Source organism: Suncus etruscus, chromosome 8 (assembly GCF_024139225.1).
Source record: "Suncus etruscus isolate mSunEtr1 chromosome 8, mSunEtr1.pri.cur, whole genome shotgun sequence".
Classification (NCBI taxonomy): domain Eukaryota; kingdom Metazoa; phylum Chordata; class Mammalia; order Eulipotyphla; family Soricidae; genus Suncus; species Suncus etruscus.
The window spans coordinates 7,217,545-7,237,360 of NC_064855.1; the positions used below are offsets into that span (position 1 = coordinate 7,217,545).

At 39.0% G+C, this 19,816-nt stretch overlaps 2 protein-coding genes and 1 non-coding gene across 4 annotated transcripts in view; 2 read left to right on the forward strand and 1 right to left on the reverse strand.

Annotated features, from left to right (window-relative positions):
- The window catches only part of TRPC6 (transient receptor potential cation channel subfamily C member 6), a 73,930-nt gene extending 66,074 nt beyond the window's left edge, over nt 1-7,856 (forward strand). Inside the window, exons 11-13 of the mRNA XM_049778551.1 lie at nt 6,240-6,323; nt 6,885-6,960; nt 7,544-7,856. Coding sequence (XP_049634508.1) covers nt 6,240-6,323; nt 6,885-6,960; nt 7,544-7,695 — 312 coding nt within the window. The 3' untranslated portion in view covers nt 7,696-7,856. The remainder of the gene's footprint in view (nt 1-6,239; nt 6,324-6,884; nt 6,961-7,543) is intronic.
- The window catches only part of TMEM123 (transmembrane protein 123), a 639,759-nt gene that overhangs the window by 519,034 nt on the left and 100,909 nt on the right, over nt 1-19,816 (forward strand). The gene's annotated exons all lie outside the window — the stretch shown is intronic.
- Nucleotides 4,698-4,804, reverse strand: LOC126016864 (U6 spliceosomal RNA). Its single transcript, XR_007498550.1, has one exon. It is a non-coding gene; the product is annotated as a U6 spliceosomal RNA (small nuclear RNA).

Sequence of the window (19,816 nt, forward strand, 5' to 3'; positions counted from 1 at the left end):
ATAAATATAATTTTTATTTTAATCATAGTGGCTTACATATCATTGACAATAATATTTTTGGTACATATTAACATAAAATCAGAGGAATTCCCATCACCAAATTGCCCTCCCTCCATCTCCATTCCCGTTCTACCTCCCATATCCTCCTCCCTCATCCCCGGGGCTGCCAGATAAGTTGTCCCCTCTGTGCCTAGCTTACTACTTAGTGGTCCTACTCCTGTTTGGTTTATGTACCAGCCTTATTTCCCGCTCTAATTGGGAGGAGGGACCAGATAGTTCAAGTTATGTGGTTTTGTTTGAAGAAAAGTAAGAAATGGGAAAAAAATCAAATACGCCAAAAATGGGCCGAGTCCTTCCAGAGGCTCTCATCCTAGGTTGGAGAGATGAAGGGGAAAAAGAAGGTGAAACACCACAACAGTACAAAAAGAGGTGTCAAATAAAATATCCAGTGAGCACTCCAACAATAAAGATAAGCACCACGTAAAAGCCATGGTCTTGAGATAAAAAAAAAAACAAACATGGCAGAGCACATATAGGAAGAAAAGAAAAGAAGAAATAACTATAAATGGAGACAACTTCAATATCCACACTAAAACAAAGAAATCGACAAAGACTAGATAAAAAAGAAAAATTGTTTTGTGCTTTTTGCTTTTTTTTTTCCCTCCTGCACAGGCACAGTAAACATTGGGGTCATTTGAAAAGGAATTTCCTTGGCCTAAGAGATACAGGGTTTCTCCACCCTTGGTATTAACTATAGACTCCTTTCAGGTTCATTTACTCTCTCCTTGGTGCTTTTGTGGTATATGGAAGACTTCTGTTCTGTCCTGGGTGATAAAATCAGACCTCTGTATCTAGAGATCTCAGTATCTGCACAGGTCAGGGAATGGAACTTATGATGAAGTCTTTCTTTGTGGTTCTAGAAGTTCTGTTCCCTCAGTGTCATTTTAATCCATCTTCTGTGGTTGGTGGTCTTGGTCTTTGCGCTGATCCTAGGATGGGGCCTGGGATAGCATCTTTCGTTATATTTCCAGAAGACCCATTCTGTTGCAATCGTCTCAGACAGACCTCTGGACCTAGAGATCATGGTTGTTGTGCAGGTCATAGCTCAAACCCTAGACTAGGGCTTTTTTTTTTTATTGGTCCCAGGATACATACAGTCCAGTCATGGTTCTATCAGCCAGTCATCTGTAAATCGCGATCTTGGCATTTGGACAGACCAAAGAATGACAAGACTTCTGATTTTGTCTTATCGTTAGCTGGTGGGGCAGGATAACCTGCTTTTAGGTCAAGTTGTTCCCAGTTTCCTCGTTGTCAGGATATCATATTAGAGCTGGCACTTGTTGGTGTCCAAACAGTATTAAGGGTGTCCCAGATGAGATCTGTTTCCTGTGACTGTTGTGAAGAACTGTGTCATTTCTATGTCTGGGATCCAGGGTTCAAGGCTGAACGGTTTGTGTCTAATCACCTGGGGTCTAAGTTGGGACCACATGACATATTTTCAAGGTGGGAGATGTCCCTGTATTGTAAACAAGTATGAGTTCTTATCTCTAGTAGATAAGAGTTCGTTTTTATACGTAAGATTTCCCCTTTTTCGTGTGTGTGCCTTTGCAGGGGGGAAATGGTGCTACATTATATTGCCAGTGCATTTGAGGGTGAAAAGAGAAGAAAACAGAAATAGGTCACACCCCAAAAAAGATAAAAATAGAAATAAAAATATATGTGCTCACATATACATATATATATATATATAAAGATTTAAAAATGAAATAAAAAAGTAATTAAAAGAAGAAAGTGATGCAAGAGACTACCTTACATTTGGAGAAAAGTAGGTAAAGAGGTATTATACAGGTCTTATACTTATGATGGAAGTATAGGTTACCCCATTGTCTTTTGAGATTTTCTTGTGGTGTGTGGGTTCCCAGGCGCCTTTTCATCACACAACCTGACCCTCTTGAGAATGGGAAAATATTTGTGGCAGGGAGGTCTTGGGAAGAGTTCTTGTATTGGGGATACTTCTAGAGCTAAGTCCGGTTTCAAGTAACAGTCCACATTTGGAAGGGTTGGTAAGGAGTGCGGGGTCCTGAAGCCCCCCAGGGGGGCCCGGCCAGCAGGAATTAGCTGGGAAGGCTTCTCAGACAACCGCACCTTTATTTAGCTGGACAGAAGCACGACCACACCTGTAAAAATCTGAGAGAGGTTAATAATAAAGACCCAAGGCAATGTCTCACTGCTCAAGGGCAACTTTATTTGACTACAGCTCCTTCTTATATAGTGAAGGAGAAGGGGGCAGTACAAAGATAATGTCAATCACACTTTTGGTGCGAAGGTCCATACAAGGCAAGAATACATATCAGGTTACAAGGAACAAAGAAAGTAAATCATTCTCCAAATAAGGAAATGGGCAGTGGGCTAGGAGGCAGGATTACCTGCAAGTCATGATGAACGTGCTGTTTCCATGGAAATTTCTTGTGACCTTCTAGCTGCATTTCTAAACTTTTAACAGATATAAGGTGGGGGCAATGTTCTTACAGAAATAATTTTGTACAGACAATGTAACATATACACATAATAACTGCCTTGTTAACTCAGGGATATGGATAAGGGAGTAAGGCCTCATTTCTGGGAATGGTACTGGGCCGTGTTGCTCTCCTCCGGGCTACAAGATTAATTATCTCCTGCAGCTGCATTTTCCTTTCTCTTTGGCCCAAGAACTTACAGCAAGACTGCATGTAGCCTTTAGGTGAAAGGCTGGATTATGGCAGAAAGAACAGCAAAATGGCCTCAAACAAGTCACAGTCCCCAACAAAGGAGGACCGTGCAGCATGAGTCAGTAGGGGAGTTGGTTGCCTTTTCTTGCAGGGGACGAGGTGTGGCTTTGATTGGTTGTCCCTTCACTTGGGTGCTGGGTGCTGGTTCGTTGGGGTAGGATGTCAGTCTTGATGCCTAATGGATTAAGAACTGAGGGTGAAGAGTTTTAATAAGGTGGGAAATCTGGATGGGATTGAGGGGTGAAGGGATAGTTGGATTTCCAAAGGGGGGAAGGGGGAGAATATTTGGATGGGGCAGGAGAGGAGAAAAAAGAAAATAAAAAGAAAAGGAGAAAAAAGAAAAAAAAGTAGTGAGAAGAGAGGAGAAAAGATCTAGGGAAGGCTAGCTTACTTGACTGTGTTCGATGAGTAGGGCCTGTAGTATAAGTCTGTAGGTCACAGTTGCTGCTTCGGTGGTCTGGCTGGTCACATGTTTCAGGTCCTAAAAGAAGGTATAACCTAGAGATAAAGGGTATGTTAAAGAGTTTTATCAGGACATTCTCATAGTGCAAGCTGGGTATGGAATCTCGTGTGACTGAGCCCCGAGATGCCATCTTAGTGTGTCCACCCTTTGTGTCCAACAATGCCTATGGACAGAAAAGCTGAAAGGTTATTTTAAATATAGTAAGATTAAGGTATTAAAACAAATTGTTATGAAATGCTTCCGTTGGATTCAGTGATTTCCCATGGTATTCTTTACCTGTAATCCTGTATAAGATCCTTAAGGGATTTTTATGGGCCTTTGTAGTAGAAGGCTGATTACATACCTGTTCTCTCTATGATGCTGTTTCTGCTGTTGCTGGTTTCTTTGTGGTATAATGTGTAGTCAAGAGTTTGTGTTGTTCCTCTTTCATGTGTTTTGGGCACTGCTCTCTGGTATATGTTGACTGTTACAGTGTTTGGAGTTTCTACCCTGTTAAAACCTTTTATTTGATTGTTGAGTATTAGTTGTATATAAGGTGTATGTTCCAGGTCCTTCAGAATAGTGCTATCATTCTGTGTTTGTCTTTCATCTTCTGGCTTACTTCATTTAACATAATATGTTCTAGGCTTATCCACTTTGCTGCAAAGTCTGTGATTGTATCAGTTCTGACTGCCAAGTTATAAAATACAAAACTCTTATAGATAAGTGGCTCTTTTTGCTACTTGGTATAAAAAACAATAAATTAGAAATGAATAGTATATTGATTTTTATAATTTCTTAGAAATAAAATACTTTTGTAATATGTGATACATGTGATAACATAAATTTAGAATAAAAGTTCAGTGGAATTAAAATGTTTCTACAAACTTTTTGATTAAAAGGCTACTATCTTTCAAAGGCAAATACTTTTATTTTCTGTATAGTTGCTCAAAAACGTAGTAAATTAAAATTGTGTCTAAATTATCCAAAATACAGAGGAGAATAGATAAACAGGCAACGTATGGAGGCTAGTACTGAACCCTGGGCTCAGGACTGACAACTGACAAAGCACAAATGTCTATTTTCCTCTTGTTCAAAAAATAAATAAATAAATAAAGGGGGCCAGAGGGATGGGGCAAGCAGTAAGGCGTCTGTCTTGCCCGCGCTAGCCTAGGAGGACTGCAGTTCGACCCCCATATGGTCCCCCGAGCCAGGAACGATTTCTGAGCGCATAGCCAGGAGTAACCCCTGAGTGTCACTGGGTGTGGCCCCAAACCCCTAAATAAATAAATAAAATAAAGGCAAGTAATTTGGGTAATACCCCAAAGTACTCACGGTTTACTTTTTCCTGGCTCTGAGTTAGGATTCACTGTTGGTGGAGGTTGGGAATCCAAAGATTGAACTGATGTCAGCTACATTAAATTCAAGTACAATCTACAATAATATAGTTTTAGGCCTGCTCATTCAAATTTTTTTTTTTTTTTTTAAAAAATATGGAACGCTTCACGAATTTGCGTGTCATCCTTGCGCAGGGGCCATGCTAATCTTCTCTGTATCGTTCCAATTTTAGTATATGTGCTGCCGAAGCGAGCACTGCTCATTCAAATTTTAACAAATACTTATCAAGTGCCTATTATGTAACCCCTGAGTGTCACTGGGTGTGGCCCCAAACCACTAAATAAATAAATAAAATAAAGGCAAGTAATTTGGGTAATACCCCAAAGTACTCACGGTTTACTTTTTCCTGGCTCTGAGTTAGGATTCACTGTTGGTGGAGGTTGGGAATCCAAAGATTGAACTGATGTCAGCTACATTAAATTCAAGTACAATCTACAATAATATAGTTTTAGGCCTGCTCATTCAAATTTTAACAAATACTTATCAAGTGCCTATTATGTATTAGAAATTTTTTGGGGGGCCACACCGTGGTGCTCAGGGGCTACTCCTGGCTCTGTGCTCAGAAATTGCTCCTGGCAGGCTCAGGGGACCATTTGGGATGCTGGGGGATCAAACTGGGGTCTGTCCTGTGTTGGCCATGTGCAAGGCAAACACCCTATCACTGTTCTATCGCTCTGGCTAGAAATAAATTCAAAACTTTCCTGAAAAACATATTTGCATGCAAAGTCATACTTCACACTTAGAACACATTCATTTTTCAGTCTCATAAAATAATTCAAATGAATTCACAGTTGATTAGTTATATGCACAAATTTATCTACTTAGATTTTAGGATCTGTATAGAATCCCATTTGGGAAACTCTTTTTGAATAAGGTATTTGGCTTAACAGATCAATAACAAAGACTTAAATTGATCCTTTAAAAAGTATTAACATACCATTCAAAGAAGATGACTAAAAATAGTTGAATGTATATCCTAAAACCAAAGATGGCTTTATAAGATAACTTATAAGAATAAGAGAAAAGCAGAGCAGCCCCCGATTTGCATGTTTGGGGTGAATTGTTTCTGGGGGGTTGAAAATTTTGAAATCTTTCTTTAAAGATAGTCATGACTTAAGTTTCCCTGTGACATCTAAGTTTTAAAACTTTTTAATGGATCATTTTAATTCTTTGTGCATTTTTGGCACTCAAATTTTGTTCCATAACAAAGCCTTACCCCACTGTTATTTTTGGGAAACTCATCAGACCATCATACTGCATATTTTTGATCCCTCATACTGAAGTTCATATTTTTAATTCCTTATCAGTGAACTTTCAAGCTCACCACCATTACTTCTCCAACTGGATTGCCTCTTCCTGTATCACAAGATTCCTCAGACAACTAATAGTCATTAAGAGGCTAAACACAACTAAAGAACTCATTATCTCTCTTCAAAGATAATATACTAAGAAAATTAAGTTAATTTTTTAATTAAATACTGTGGTATTTAAATGGTATAAATTAAATACAATGTTATTACCTATGTAGATGGATTTAATATGTATATATACACATGACCATAGGTTTATATGTATAACTAATAAATGTTATTTAAAAATAAAACCAGTTTCTAATTATATTCAACTTACAGCTTGGGCACAGTAAACAGTCAAGTACAAGAAGTTCAGAAGATTTCCAGTTAAATAGTTTCAATAATCCTCCAAGGCAATATCAGGTAAGCATACATGTAAAAAAAACAAGTTAGTAATTTTGTAATATTTAGAATCTCAAACCATGCAATTCTTTAAATCTTAATAACTACATTTTAATTTCAACAATTATTTGTGTAGCAATGGCTATGTATCATCTCCTTTTAAGTATTGGAGATAAATAAAATAGATAAAGTTTTGTTATCATAGGGCTTAGCATATATATTCATTATTTTAAAAAAGTGATCCTTACAAAGAAGCAGAGAAAATAGAGTTTACCTTAAATCCCAACACTACATTTAGAAATTAAGAGTATTTTTGATGAATCTCCTACAGGTGAATATAAGTATGCTCTTTGCTCTGAAAGCGTTCTTTTCACAGGAGTTAACTTTTGGGTCATTAGCTTAGGTACTGTGAAAATTGTTTAAAGAAAGCTTTGGAGATAGTATCTATTTTCTATTAGGTAAATCATAATAACCTTTAACAACCACCATCACCTCTAAAGGAAAATAGTCTCAGAAACCTATTTCGAATGAGACAGCTGTCATGAACAAAAATTGAAATAATTTTATTCTTTCTCTCCTTAGAAAATAATGAAGAGACTCATTAAAAGATATGTACTGAAAGCCCAGATAGACAAGGAGAGTGATGAAGTAAATGAAGGTGAGTTTAAATCAAGGACAGTTCATCCCCTTAATGTACAAGTGCTAGGACATGAGGCTTGAAGCGGGGGGGGGGGGGGAGGAGAGACAGACAGACAGACAGACAGACAGACTGAGAGAGAGACAGAGACACAGAGACAGACAGAGACAGAGACAGACAGAGACAGAGACAGACAGAGAGACAGAGACAGAGAGAGAGAAAGAGAGAGAGGAGATGAAGAGAGGGACATGAAAAAGGGAGAAAAAGACACGCGAGACTATCAGTACCATAAAATTCTGGGGGAAATGAGTTGTGGAGAGATGCCTGTTTGCTAGATAAGCTACTACTGTTTGTGTGGGGAGATTGAATGAAGAAGGAAATGGGTCAGGGAAGAAAGGAGCACTGGCCCAAACCCCTGCAGTGTCTGGCAACAATTCAGCTAAGAAAAATAGAAATTTCTTCCTTAGGAAGTTATTTCTTTTGATAAAATCTAAACTACAGGTGAGTATGGAACTATGAGTGATTTTGATCTACCCATGATCACTCGTTTTTCTTTGTATTATACATTTGTGTTTGACTTCTTACCATTCCTGTTTTACCAAAGGGGAACTAAAGGAAATTAAACAGGACATCTCAAGTCTCCGCTATGAACTCCTTGAAGAAAAAACTCAGAATTCAGAAGATTTAGCAGAACTTATTAGGAAACTTGGGGAGAAACTCTCAGTGGAAGCAAACCCAGAGGAAATCAAGAGATGATGCAAAGACTTTCCTAAGATTTTACATTTAGTTGCCAGAAACCATATTATTTTTTTGACCTTTTTTTAAAAAGTGCCAATGTGACCATATTTTAAGCAAGAAAAAGTTTAAAGGTGACTTGGGTACCCAGAGCTCTAGTGTGTAAATTTGTGATTAAAATTCTATTGTTCAAGTTATGGATTATGATGAAAATCAGGCTCAATTATTTGATGTGTGTTTCCTACCTGTTTTCACTGGTGTTGTGCCATTGTGACTACCATATAGTTTGTGCCTGGGACACTATAGTAGGGGGGCAGACACTCCATTCTCTCCCACTACTGAATCCCACCCACTACTGTCAGGTCATTTCTTTTTTCCAATTTTTTTTTTTTAAATTAAGGCACTATGATGTACAAAATTATTGAGTTTCAGGATTACTCCAACCATTACTGCCCACTTACCTCCTCCAATGACTCCGTTTTCTCTCTCTTGCCTCCTTGGCAGACAAATCTTTCAGTTTGATTGCTGTTTGAGTCTCATTCTGCTAAGTGTTGTTGGTTCTGAGATTTAGATATCTACACCACCCATGTACCCTAGAATCTGTTCTCCACACCCTGCTTGTTTTCTCCTGTTCACCTCTTCTTATTTCTCCCTTATTTTACCCTTCTTTCCTTTCCTCTGGTCATTTAAAACACTTTCTAGCTAGCTAGAAATATTCTGTTGAATGGCAGTATCCAGTACTGAAATTCAGAAGGAAAAAAACTACTCCACGGCTGTGCTTGAGTGATAATACAGTGTTAAGATGCTTGATTTGTATACGACTGATGTGGTTCTGATTCCTACCGGGTCCCCAAGCTTCCCCCACCAAGGAGTGATCCTTAAACACAGAGCACTGCCCAGTGTGGTCCAAAGACTAAAAACCAAAATAAAAAACGAGATGGTCATTTAGAAAATGCTATTTACTCATGTACCTACATTTAAAAACTTTTAATAATACAAAATAGTATTATTTCTAATATACCTCTTTAAAGATACTACACTGACATTGAAAATGTATACTCTCTATATAAATAATGAATATGGTTGATCGGTGAGTATAACAGTGTGTATATCTTCTGCATGTACAATACATGTGATGCTGACTTGTCCTACTTCCTTTTGAAGAGAGCTATACTAAAAAATCTCTTTATGCTATTTTTTTTACCATGACTGACATTAAGAGTATTTTATTACAACCTTTTAAAGTCATAAACAACTCTGGTTATTTGATTCAATTATAGCACAATTTTGTGCCACTTCTAAGGTTTCTTTTTTTTTCCCAAGGGAAGTTCCACATTTGGCATCAACTTTGAAAAGGGTAAAAAAAATCATTGAAGAAACTTGAAGGTACTGATATGTTACTTAGTATATTTTGTCCTCTAAAAATACATAAAACACAAATTTGCATTAGTGAGCATTCACCAAGAAGTTGTTACTTACTGATACCAGACCAGAGCTAAACTAACCAAATGAGAAGAATAAAGATTGAGCTGAACATCCAAGGACAGTCAATAATCAGTGATATAAATTTGATAAAGGGAAGTTTCAAATTTGAACTTTTAACTTCACTCTCAAGATACAAACAAAGGTACCAGAAAAAATCTGTCTTTGTTCCAACTTAAATTCATTCAAATCAAAAAAACTTTACTAATCAAATTAGAATATACAGCTAACTGGTATTTGTAGATGCCAGACACCTTTGTGGCCAAGTCTTGCCTATTCCTTCTGATGACTCCAACACCACCAAATTGAAGAAGCTGTTTACCAATGCCTTGTTCTTGCTACTTTGATTGCATAAACTCATCATAATTTTATTAGACATATGAAGTCAATGACCAAGATTTACTCTCTACTTAAAACTTTGCCAGGTATTATGAGGAATAGGAAATGATCTTCTCACCCCAAAAAACTTTCACCAAGAAGAAAAATGGATGGGATAAATGCTCCCTATACATTATCTAATTTGATCTAACTCAACATTTACAGCTGTCTCCGATACATACTGCTGTTATCTTTATTTTAGGATGAGAATATAGACTTAAATGAGAATTAAGGATTGAGTAACCTTCATATAAAGGATCAGAACCAGAAATAAACTTTGGCCTATCTCATGTTAGAGGCCTTAATGTGCTCTTGACAAACCATGTTTAAGTCTTCTCCTATCTTTGAGAGCTTGCATTTCAATTTTTGGTGGGAAAAATTGGTGATATTTAAAAATTCAAAGTTTCACAGATTAGAGCAGAGCATTAATCCAGAAAGCTGTGATAGAGTGTTTAGATTGGGAAGAATCACTATATATGCATATATACATAAAGTAATTAAAGGATATAAAAGAATATATACATATATATAATTAAAAATAAGTTTATCTTGTATAAATATGCTGAAAGATGGAGGTAGTGTAAATGACATCAAGAGTTGGGATTGCCTGACAAAATAACTCTCAATATTTGTAATCACTACTTTCAGTCATATAGAAGAAGAGCTGGGATTGAGGAAAGGGTGCTAAGTGCAATGGCATATCTCTGTGTGGAGGACAGATTGACTAAGAGCAACCAAGGTGACTTTATTTGGGTTCTATCTGTCCACTGGGTTCATAATCCAATATGATAAAGTCTTATTGTCATGTCATGTGAGTAATAAAAAAAAACCCAAACTTTCTATTACAATGACTTACATGGCAGTACTTTCAAAGTGAGCAGACTCACCTACCCAATGTGTGTTCCTAGCTTCTTAAATGGTAGGACCAATGGAAAACATTAGGCTGAGGAAGTGATATACATGTATACACACATGTGAGGCAAGAGCCCTGTTTTCAGTGTGTCCTTTCAATCCTGCTAAGTGGATACAGTGTCCCTGATTTCTGAATCCCTCCATAGTCATTGTTTTCCATAATAGGCATGCTAGATGGTTCTGCGGTCATGCTAAAGGTTGAAACAGGAGTTCCTTTATATGTAGCCTGTGCCCTTTTTAAAATGTGAAGGAAGGGACAGGTCCCAAGTGGTGCTTGGGGACCTGGGGCAATTCCTAGTGACTCTCAGCCAACCAGGCTGGCAATTTAATGCAAGGGTCCAGATGTTGTGCTGCTTGGGCCTTGTGGTGCCTTGTCAGGATTACCCAGATCACCCCAATAGTGCTTGAAATACCTTTTAATGTAGGGTGCACAGGTGGACTCACAAAGGATGAGCATTATTGACTCAGGGAATTAGCTCATTAGCTTTCCAACTGAGCAAAAGACTGGGCAGGAATGCAACTGGGGTTGCATTTGTTAGTTCAACATCTGTTATTGTGGAAAACCAATGACTTTTGATTTGAGTCCTCAAATTTCTATGTTAACTAGCTAAGGTGGAAAATACACCAGGAACTCTGAAAGACATGTGCATAATTAAGGCAAACACATGTTTTCTTAAATCCTGAGAATGATTGCTTACACTGCTGCATTACTCTGTTTATAGCTATAGACATAAAACTTCCACAGATGCTTTAACATTTCTCCAGAGAAAATGTGATAAAAAACCCACCGATTTTAAAACCAAAAAAGGCTTCACTTCAGAATCATTTGCAGAAATTTTTGCCAGAAACTGAGCAAAGAACAAGAGACACTGATCAACTATCTGATAGACATTTTTATAATTAGTAACATTTGACAGTGAGCTTATCCTGTATCAGTGGATCATAATGGTATTTATACATGCTTCTCAAAGGTATAAAAATGGTATACTGTATAAACGATTATTCAATGGCAAAGAGAATTATGCCTATTCAGGACATTACATATTTACATAAGTCACAGTACTCCCTAGGTATGTTACCTAAGACATCGAACAATCTCAAAGCAAAAAGTTTGTTAATTGTCATGGATCAGGCTAAAAAACCATCTGTAATACTTTCCTTTTGCCTTAACCTTTTCAGTATTTTGTGACTCAGCCATCTGACATTTACCCTCCATTTTTCTTCAGAAAATAGACTGCCCTCAGAATAACAAGAAAAGGTTGAATTTTAGGGTTAGCTTGTATTTCAAAAATATTAACATGTTATATTGTTCTCCTATTATTGAAGATGTAGAAAATGCATGTACTGGCAGATATTTATAGTCTTACATGACATAATATGTAATATTACAAGTACACATGACATATTTGCATGTGTATATGTATATATACATATACATAAGTGTGTTTTCACATAAATGTGTATACTGTACATATTTATACAAAGAATTTTTTTGTTTTTGGGCCACATCTGACAGTGCTCAGACTTACTTCTGACTCTGCATTTAGGGATCACTCCTTGTGAGGCTCAGGAACTATGCTTGGCTGCTTGCAAAGAGGCACATCTACTCTCTGATTTCAGGATGCATCCCCCAATTTCCTACAAGTTTTAGCTGAATTCTCTCCTGCCCCTATGTTCCCCATGATTTCCTCTTCATTGGTTATTTTGTCCTTAACATACTCTGAAATTTGTATTCATCTTAGTGCCTTCTAATGCCTTCTAGAAGTAGTGATGTCTGGTTGAAGATTAGTGGCAAAATTCTGTGCCCTTCCTTCTGCTCATTTCTATCAAGAAGTGATGACAAAAGCCTCATGGTACTGACTTCAGGAACTATAAGCAGAAAGGATAAGTGGTTCAAAAAGGGGGAACAGAGGGGCAATAGCGATAGCACAGTTAGTAGGGCACTTGCTTTGCAAATGGCCAACCCAGATTCAATCCTTGACAACCCAAATGGTTCTCAGAGCTTGCCAGGGATAATTTCTGAGGGCAGAGCTGGCGGTAACTGCTAAGCCGGGTGTGGCCCCAAAACAGAAGATATTAAGGGGGAAGAGGGTGTGTCTTACAAGAGGCTGACCTGGGTTCAATCCCTAAGACCCCATAGGGTTACCCAAGAAGGTCAAGGAGTGATCCCTGAGCTAGAGCCAGGAGTAAGCCCTGACCACTGCCAGCTGTGCACCCCAAATAAAAAGCAACAGGAAAAAAATTCCTAATTTTCCTCCCCTTGAAACTGGCTGATTTAAATCATTCTTTTTTTGTGGAGAGGAAATGGATTTTGTAATCTGAAGCAAACTAGGACCTGCATTAAGTCGCTTTATAGCGCCACCCTGTGGTAGAGGGTGGATAAGCACGCAGTTAAGGAAGATCTCTAGGTAAACCTAGTTCAGAGAAATAGCCAGAGCAAGGACACAGGCTGACGTCTGGCCTTTAGGAATCATGGGTTGGTTTTAACTTCCCTACTCATTACTTTGACTTCAAGATTTGGCCTAAGGACTGGCTGAGAATAAAGGCAGGTATGACATTAACTTATTGACTTGTAGATAAGCAAGTGGGATAGCCCTAGTATTTAGATGTAAAGCAATTGTGTTCAACTATAAAATAAGCACATTTAGGGCCAGTGATGCAGGCCAGTAGTAGAGCAATTGCCCTTGCATGTATAAGTCCCTATGTTCAGTGCTCAGCTCTAGGAGAGGCCATGGGGGAGCACATCTAACATAAAAATTTTCAATCTGTTTGCTTCAAAGCTTTTTATTATTTAAAAATATTGCTACTTATAAACTTATAATATTAATCAGCAACCATTGCCATTCAAGGAACACAAATAAATACTAGAGTATGTGTCATATCTTTCGGCATCAATTCATGTCATCTCCAGGGCAAACCTCTGAAGTTGATGTTGTTTATCAGAAATGAAGGACTCAAAGTCAAACAAATGACTTGCCCACAGTCATGCAGCTATGGAACAGTGATGGGCACAGGTAAGAAGGACAGGCCTGCCTGGAAACTATGGTGTGTGTGAAGAGACAAAGGTGTGTGAAGGAGCAGAGAGACCAGGCATACACTCACAAAGCCACAGTGGCTCTGTGCCCATAGGCTCACCTGCAAGACCTCAGTGGTGTTGCTCAGATGTGAGTGCACTGCATGATGGAAACTCTTTCAACTGTATCCCACAGCCTGTAGAGAACATCTTGGGAAACTATGAAAGAAGAGACCCACAGAGGCACTGCTCAGAGAACCCCACTCTGTTCTGCCATGTTGAAACTTAAGACAAGGAATTAGTTTTGTTTGGACCAACACTTATCAAACTTGTATGAAGTTAACATACTAGATGAAGCCAAGAAAAGTGCGTTCAGGTGACTCAATATTGCTGCTATCCTAATGTGATTTCTATTCAATTCTCACCTCACATGGGTTAAAGCCAAACCCCATTTGTTAGTTAGAAATGCTGGATGATGGATATAAACAGTTGATCAAAGATACATTGAAATTAGGCTGAGTGTGTAGCATAACATTTATTGTTACTGAAAAACATTTAACTCAAGACTTTATAAAATTATTAAAAGGTTGATTTAATATCACACTATCCCCTCTAGTTATTTTGATAATCTGAATTCCGTCTGACCAATAATATCTTTCATTCAATGTAAGAAAAATGTTGAGTCACCCCCTTCAAGAACACTTAACAGGTGCACACTGATTATTCTCCGGGAGCACTTCCTGTGTTAACTTAATACATTCGCTTATTTATTTTTCACATTACTTTATTTTAATCCTCAGAGTAATTCCATAGTGCGGTGTAGAAAGAGAAGTAGCTAGCAATCATTATTCTTGCTTGAGACCAGGACAGCATAGATTGAGATCACCACCAGACTGGTACTTTATACATGTGAACACATAACTGTCAAAGAAGAGATGAGATCCAAGATTGAGGGTGTTAGAATGACCATCCAACACAGGTCAAGTTGTTTCTGTTTGCCTGGTGTGACGCTATTAACGAGTTCATCTTTCAATGTATTGTCAAAAGGCATCCTGACAAAACTTTGTCGCTAGAGGGTGCCATAGGCCCTCTCTCAGGCGGGAAAGCAATTCCAGATGTTTGTTTAAACAGCTCAAGCAGGCCCACATGAGAGTACTGACAGGTCAGAACACACATTTTGGCTTCATGTCAGGAGCTAATGTCAGGAGATCAGCAAAGTTTCTCTACAAGGAGAGGAAGCTGAGTTTTAGAGACACAACGAATTTGCTCTCTTTGAAACTATCTTCAAAGAACTTAAAAAAATTAACTAGAAAATATTTTTTAAGTGACTAAAGGAGACCTAAGAGGGAAACCAAGATCTCTTGTTGACTTCTTGGAATAACTGAATTTTTTTATTTTTGTTTTTTTTTGGGGCCACACCTGTTTGACTCTCAGGGGTTACTTCTGGCTATGAACTCAGAAATCACCCCTGGCTTGGGGGGACCATATGGGATGCCAGGGGATCCAACCACAGTCCATCCTAGGCTAGTGCTTGCAAGACCTTACCTCTAGCGCCATCTCTCTGGCCCCGACTTCTTGGAATCACTTTAATTAATTTTTTCAGGAGACTCAAACTTTAAACTTGGGTGGGTAAGTTTATTAGAAATCATTTCTAAATGATTTCTAAATAGACCCCCCCCCCAATCCCAATCATCATCAGCTACAAATTCTCATTCAGCCATCTTAATAGACCTGAGAATTAAAACAATGAGCAATACTGGGACTTTTATCACAGTGAACACGTAACTAAAGGTTGAACAAATGTGGAAACTCTCAGTTTAAATATCCACTAAGGTAATGAGACCATCACTGTCGCTGCTTCACTGTAATAGTCTGTTGAAGGTCGAGTAGAGATGATATCTCAATTTTTTCCTCTTTAGATTGACGGTTACAAAGACAGTCTAAATTCATGACAGATATCTCACAAAATGCCTGGGGAATGGAGAAGACAAAAATTGGATCTAATCAAGAGTAACAGGATTGACAGATAAAACCAGCCTCTGAACATTTTAAGGGCTCAAGTCTGTGTATGTGTCATCATGTCCTGTGAGCCACAGTGACTGTCCCCCACCCTAAATAACACACAAAGTAAGCTTAGCTGCCTTCTCACTGCAGGGACGTAATAAGAGGATGAATGAGGCAGAAGTTCAGCAAAGACGTCCTAATGGGTTTTCCCTGTCTAGGTTGCTTTTTTCAAGAAGGAAAGAACAGTCTGTAATACTCTGGACAACCTGACCATGGTGATTTGTGGCAGCTATAGGTCACATATCTTATTTTCTGTCTGACAAGGATGAGTAGCATCTGGTGGCTGCTACAAACCCAGATTGCTTGTTCAGATGGTGAGCTCTGGGCTTTTCACCTGAGCTTGAGAGGAGGCAGGGCTTGGGCTGGATGCTTGCATGGCTGTGGAAACTTTTCTAGCATTAAGAGATCTGGGCTGCAAGTGGGACAATGAATCTTACTGATTCTAAGAACCCAGGAGGCCTTCATTTCCTCCTGCGTAGGAAAAGAAGACTGGGTCTGCCCTTTTTGTCTTGCCTCTCCATTCTCTCTGTGGCCCCCTCAATTTAATTCAGTCTGACATATTTAAAAGAGTTTTTAAGCACCTGGCACTACTCTAGATGCCAAGGAAGTAAAATAAATATGGCACACTTTTCTTCACCCATCTCATACAGGGACCTCATAGGCATCCACTGAGGTTTCTGCTGCACCCAACCTTACTTTATTTCATTCATTTTTTTCTCTTGCAATTTTTTTATAATCTTCATTTTTATGTCCTTTGGGGACATGGAAATATGTGCACACACATGATCCTGGGAAATGTGCCCAACTAGATTGTACTAAACAGGCCAGAAGTACCCACTTTTCCCTTAGGAAAGGGCACTCTTAGAGTAGCATGAAGGTAAGCTACAGGTGAATGCATCCAATTTGATTGCCTCCTTTAAATAACCAGGCTTTTTTTCAAGTTATCTTTTTTCACCCGGGCCATACCTTTCCGCAGTGCCCATTGCGGGTGGTAAGGTGACCACTCTCAGCCAGGCCTAGTCACAGGTGCAGACCTGATGGTTCTAGGCTTGGGGTGCAACAGGGCCACATTTGCGGTGCTCTCACATATGCCAGGCATGAGCTCTACTACCTGAGTCATAACCAACCCTCTTCTAATTGTTTTTTAAAGAGCTCATTAATTCCATCATCATTTGCTTCTAATTAACTTCATCTTCCCTTTGTCCTCATTCTTAGGATCCTTCTGCAGACATGCCTTTTTATACCTCAACAAATAAGGCTCCAGACACTCATTGTTTTCTTGCTAAAAAAAAAAAAAAAAACCCTAAAAAAACCCAAAAAAACAAAGGGGCTAAGGGAAGCCATAATGTCTTATTGCTCTTGTAGTGATGATGGGGTCTGCTTTTCAAGCCAGACCCCAAGCAGCAACATAGACATGACAATGTCCCTTTCTTGCAATCATCAATGCTCTCAGATCCTTAGTGGGAGGAATAAAAGTTTTACACATCTAGAACAGTCTATTGAAATATAGCAGCCATGGTTGATGGTGAAAGTTCATGGAAATTTGAAAGCACTTGCATGTCACCCCTAAATATTCCACTGTGTGGCAGCAATTTTCTTTTCTTCTAGGGTAGCCCTGAAGTTTTCCCTCAGCCTACTCAAAATTGGAACCATGGTCAGCTGTCAGACTGAGCCTGAAAACTATGAAAACCAGAAAAATAAGTGCTCTGATCAATACTATTTTCATATCTCACACCCCCAAATCCTTGCAATTTGGTCTCAATCTTGCAAGCAATTAAATCTCTCATTGATTTATATTCTTGACTAGGGGTGGGGAATGTCCAACTGTGGGCCTTAGAAGGCCTGGTCTGGTTCTGATGTATGATTTATGATGTGATAGACACTTGTGCTTCTTGTCTGCTGCTTGCAGTTGATCAGCCTCTAATGGTCCACAGTCAGTGTTGTAAACATCTAAAGGGCCCTTGGCAGAAAAAAAAAGTTTTCCACCTCTGATGACTTCTCTCCTGTTTGATTCTGTCTGGCTCATCTCTAGAAACAATGAGCTCCTGATTAGGGAATTAACAGATACTCATTCGAGAGCAATCAGTCATGTTTGCCCACAGCACAGACCAGGGAACCATCAAGTGTACACATACCCTGGAGGTGTGCAGAATGTCAGACAATGATATGCATCGGGTTCACACACAAACAAGACAGGGTCTGTACCCATGACTCTTAATATGTGCCATACCCACAGGGTCAGCTGATTTGAGAAAAGCTTGACATTTCACTGGAACCAAAGGAGATATTCCAGGACATAATCCAATACCCTTTTTTGCCAAATGAGTTCAAACTGTGATCTGTTTGTCTCAGACTTAGTTGGTTTCCACTATTTTTTGATGCTGAGAATCAAAGCCATGTCGACTTGTGTATGGCAAATGCTTGATCTGTTGTACTACTGCTTAGGCTCGGTAGGCTTTTAATAATAAAAATGATCTGGGTGCCTGAGAATTCTACCAAAATGTCAGGAAAGACCCTAGTTCTCAGCAGAGAAGGGAGAAAAAAAAATTTTTTTTGAGGTAATAACTCACCAAATGGAAACACTCAAAGAGGCCAGTTCTGGGGCTGGAGTGATAACACAGCAGTAGGGTGTTTGCCTTGCATGCTGCCAACCCGGGACAGATCCAGCTTTGATCCCTGGCATCCCATATGGTCCCCCGAGCCTGCCAGGGGAGATTTCTGAATGCAAAGCCAGGAGTAACCCTTGAGTGCCTCAGGGGTGCCCTCCCACCAATAAAAGGAGGCCAGTTCTACAAACGTGAAGTTTTCACAAGACAAAAAGGGATACAGAGTTATTGTAAAAAAGAGTAGTCTAGAAGTGAACATTTAATTCACATTTCAGGAAGTTACTTGGCACACTCTGGAATGGGGGTAAGTGAGCCTACTGGTGTGCAACCCAAAGGACAAGAGTCTAGAAATCAAGGCAGAAGGTAGCAGACCATTCAGAATATGGAGAGGTATCAGCAGAAACTGGAATAAGTAAATTAATTATGACATGTGAACTGAATTATAAGTAACTTGAAATAAATAGGACAGTGGGGTGTGGGAGAAGAGAAAAAAGCCAACATAACTTTCATATTTCTAGCCTGTGCAACTGAGGTATATGCCATTGCTATTCACCTGAATGAAAAACATAAGCAATAACATCCTTGGTACAAAGCAATGTTAGTTGTAAACATATTTCATTGGAGGTGTTTGTGAGACAATCAGAAGAAAAATGAAGGTCAGTATACTGCTATATGTTCTGATCTGGACTTCAGCAGAGAAAGGTAGAATTGGGGTGGGATATTGAGATATCAGCATCAGAGCTTATTTATCCTTTTTTGCTTTTTGCAAGGTCATTATCTGCTTAGGTTTTAAAGAGTTTGTCCTAGGTACAAGGCCTATTTGACGACACAAGGCTTACATTAAAGGCATTAAGTTATTAGATTCCATGCTGAGATCACTCTTTCTCTTCTAGTATTTTCTCTCTGTATCCAGATAGAATGTTGGTAGACAGTAACACTGTTATAGGACTCCAAAGAAGGCTTTTAGTTACTTTGACTAGTAAACTTGCAGAGATGTGCACAGATTTAAAAGGACTGATCAGAATCAATATAGCAGGTAATAGATTAGAAGGACAAACAGCTGCAGGAAACAAACTCCATCCAGGACGGCCTTAATACGACGAGACCAACAACAAGGCCCACCTCTAACATGATATCCTGACAACGGGGAAAATGCGATCATTTTGACCTTAGAGCAGATTAGCCTACCTTACCAACTAACGACAAGACAAAACCAGAAGTCTTGGCTCCCTTTGGTAGGACAAAAACCCAAGATCGGGATTTACAGATGACTGGCTGCTTGATTCACGACCAGACTGTATACATCTTGGGACCAATAAATAAGCCCTAGTTTAGGGTTTGAACTATGACCTGCACAAGAATCATGATCCCCAGCCCCAAAGATCCGGCAGAGACAATTGTAACGGAATGGGGCTTTTGGGAGCACAAAGAAAGACGCTATCCTAGGTGCCACCCTAGGCTCAGTGCAAAGACCAAGATCATCAACCACAGAAGATGGGTTAAAATGACACTGAGGTAACAGAACCTCTAGAACCACAAAGACTGACTTCATCATAAGTCCCACCTCAGGATCTGTACAGATACTGAGACCTCTAAACACAGAGCAGAAGTCTTCCACACACCAAAGGAAAAAAAAAAAAGAAAGAAAAAAAAAAAAAAAAAAAAACACCACCGGGAAAGTAAAGGA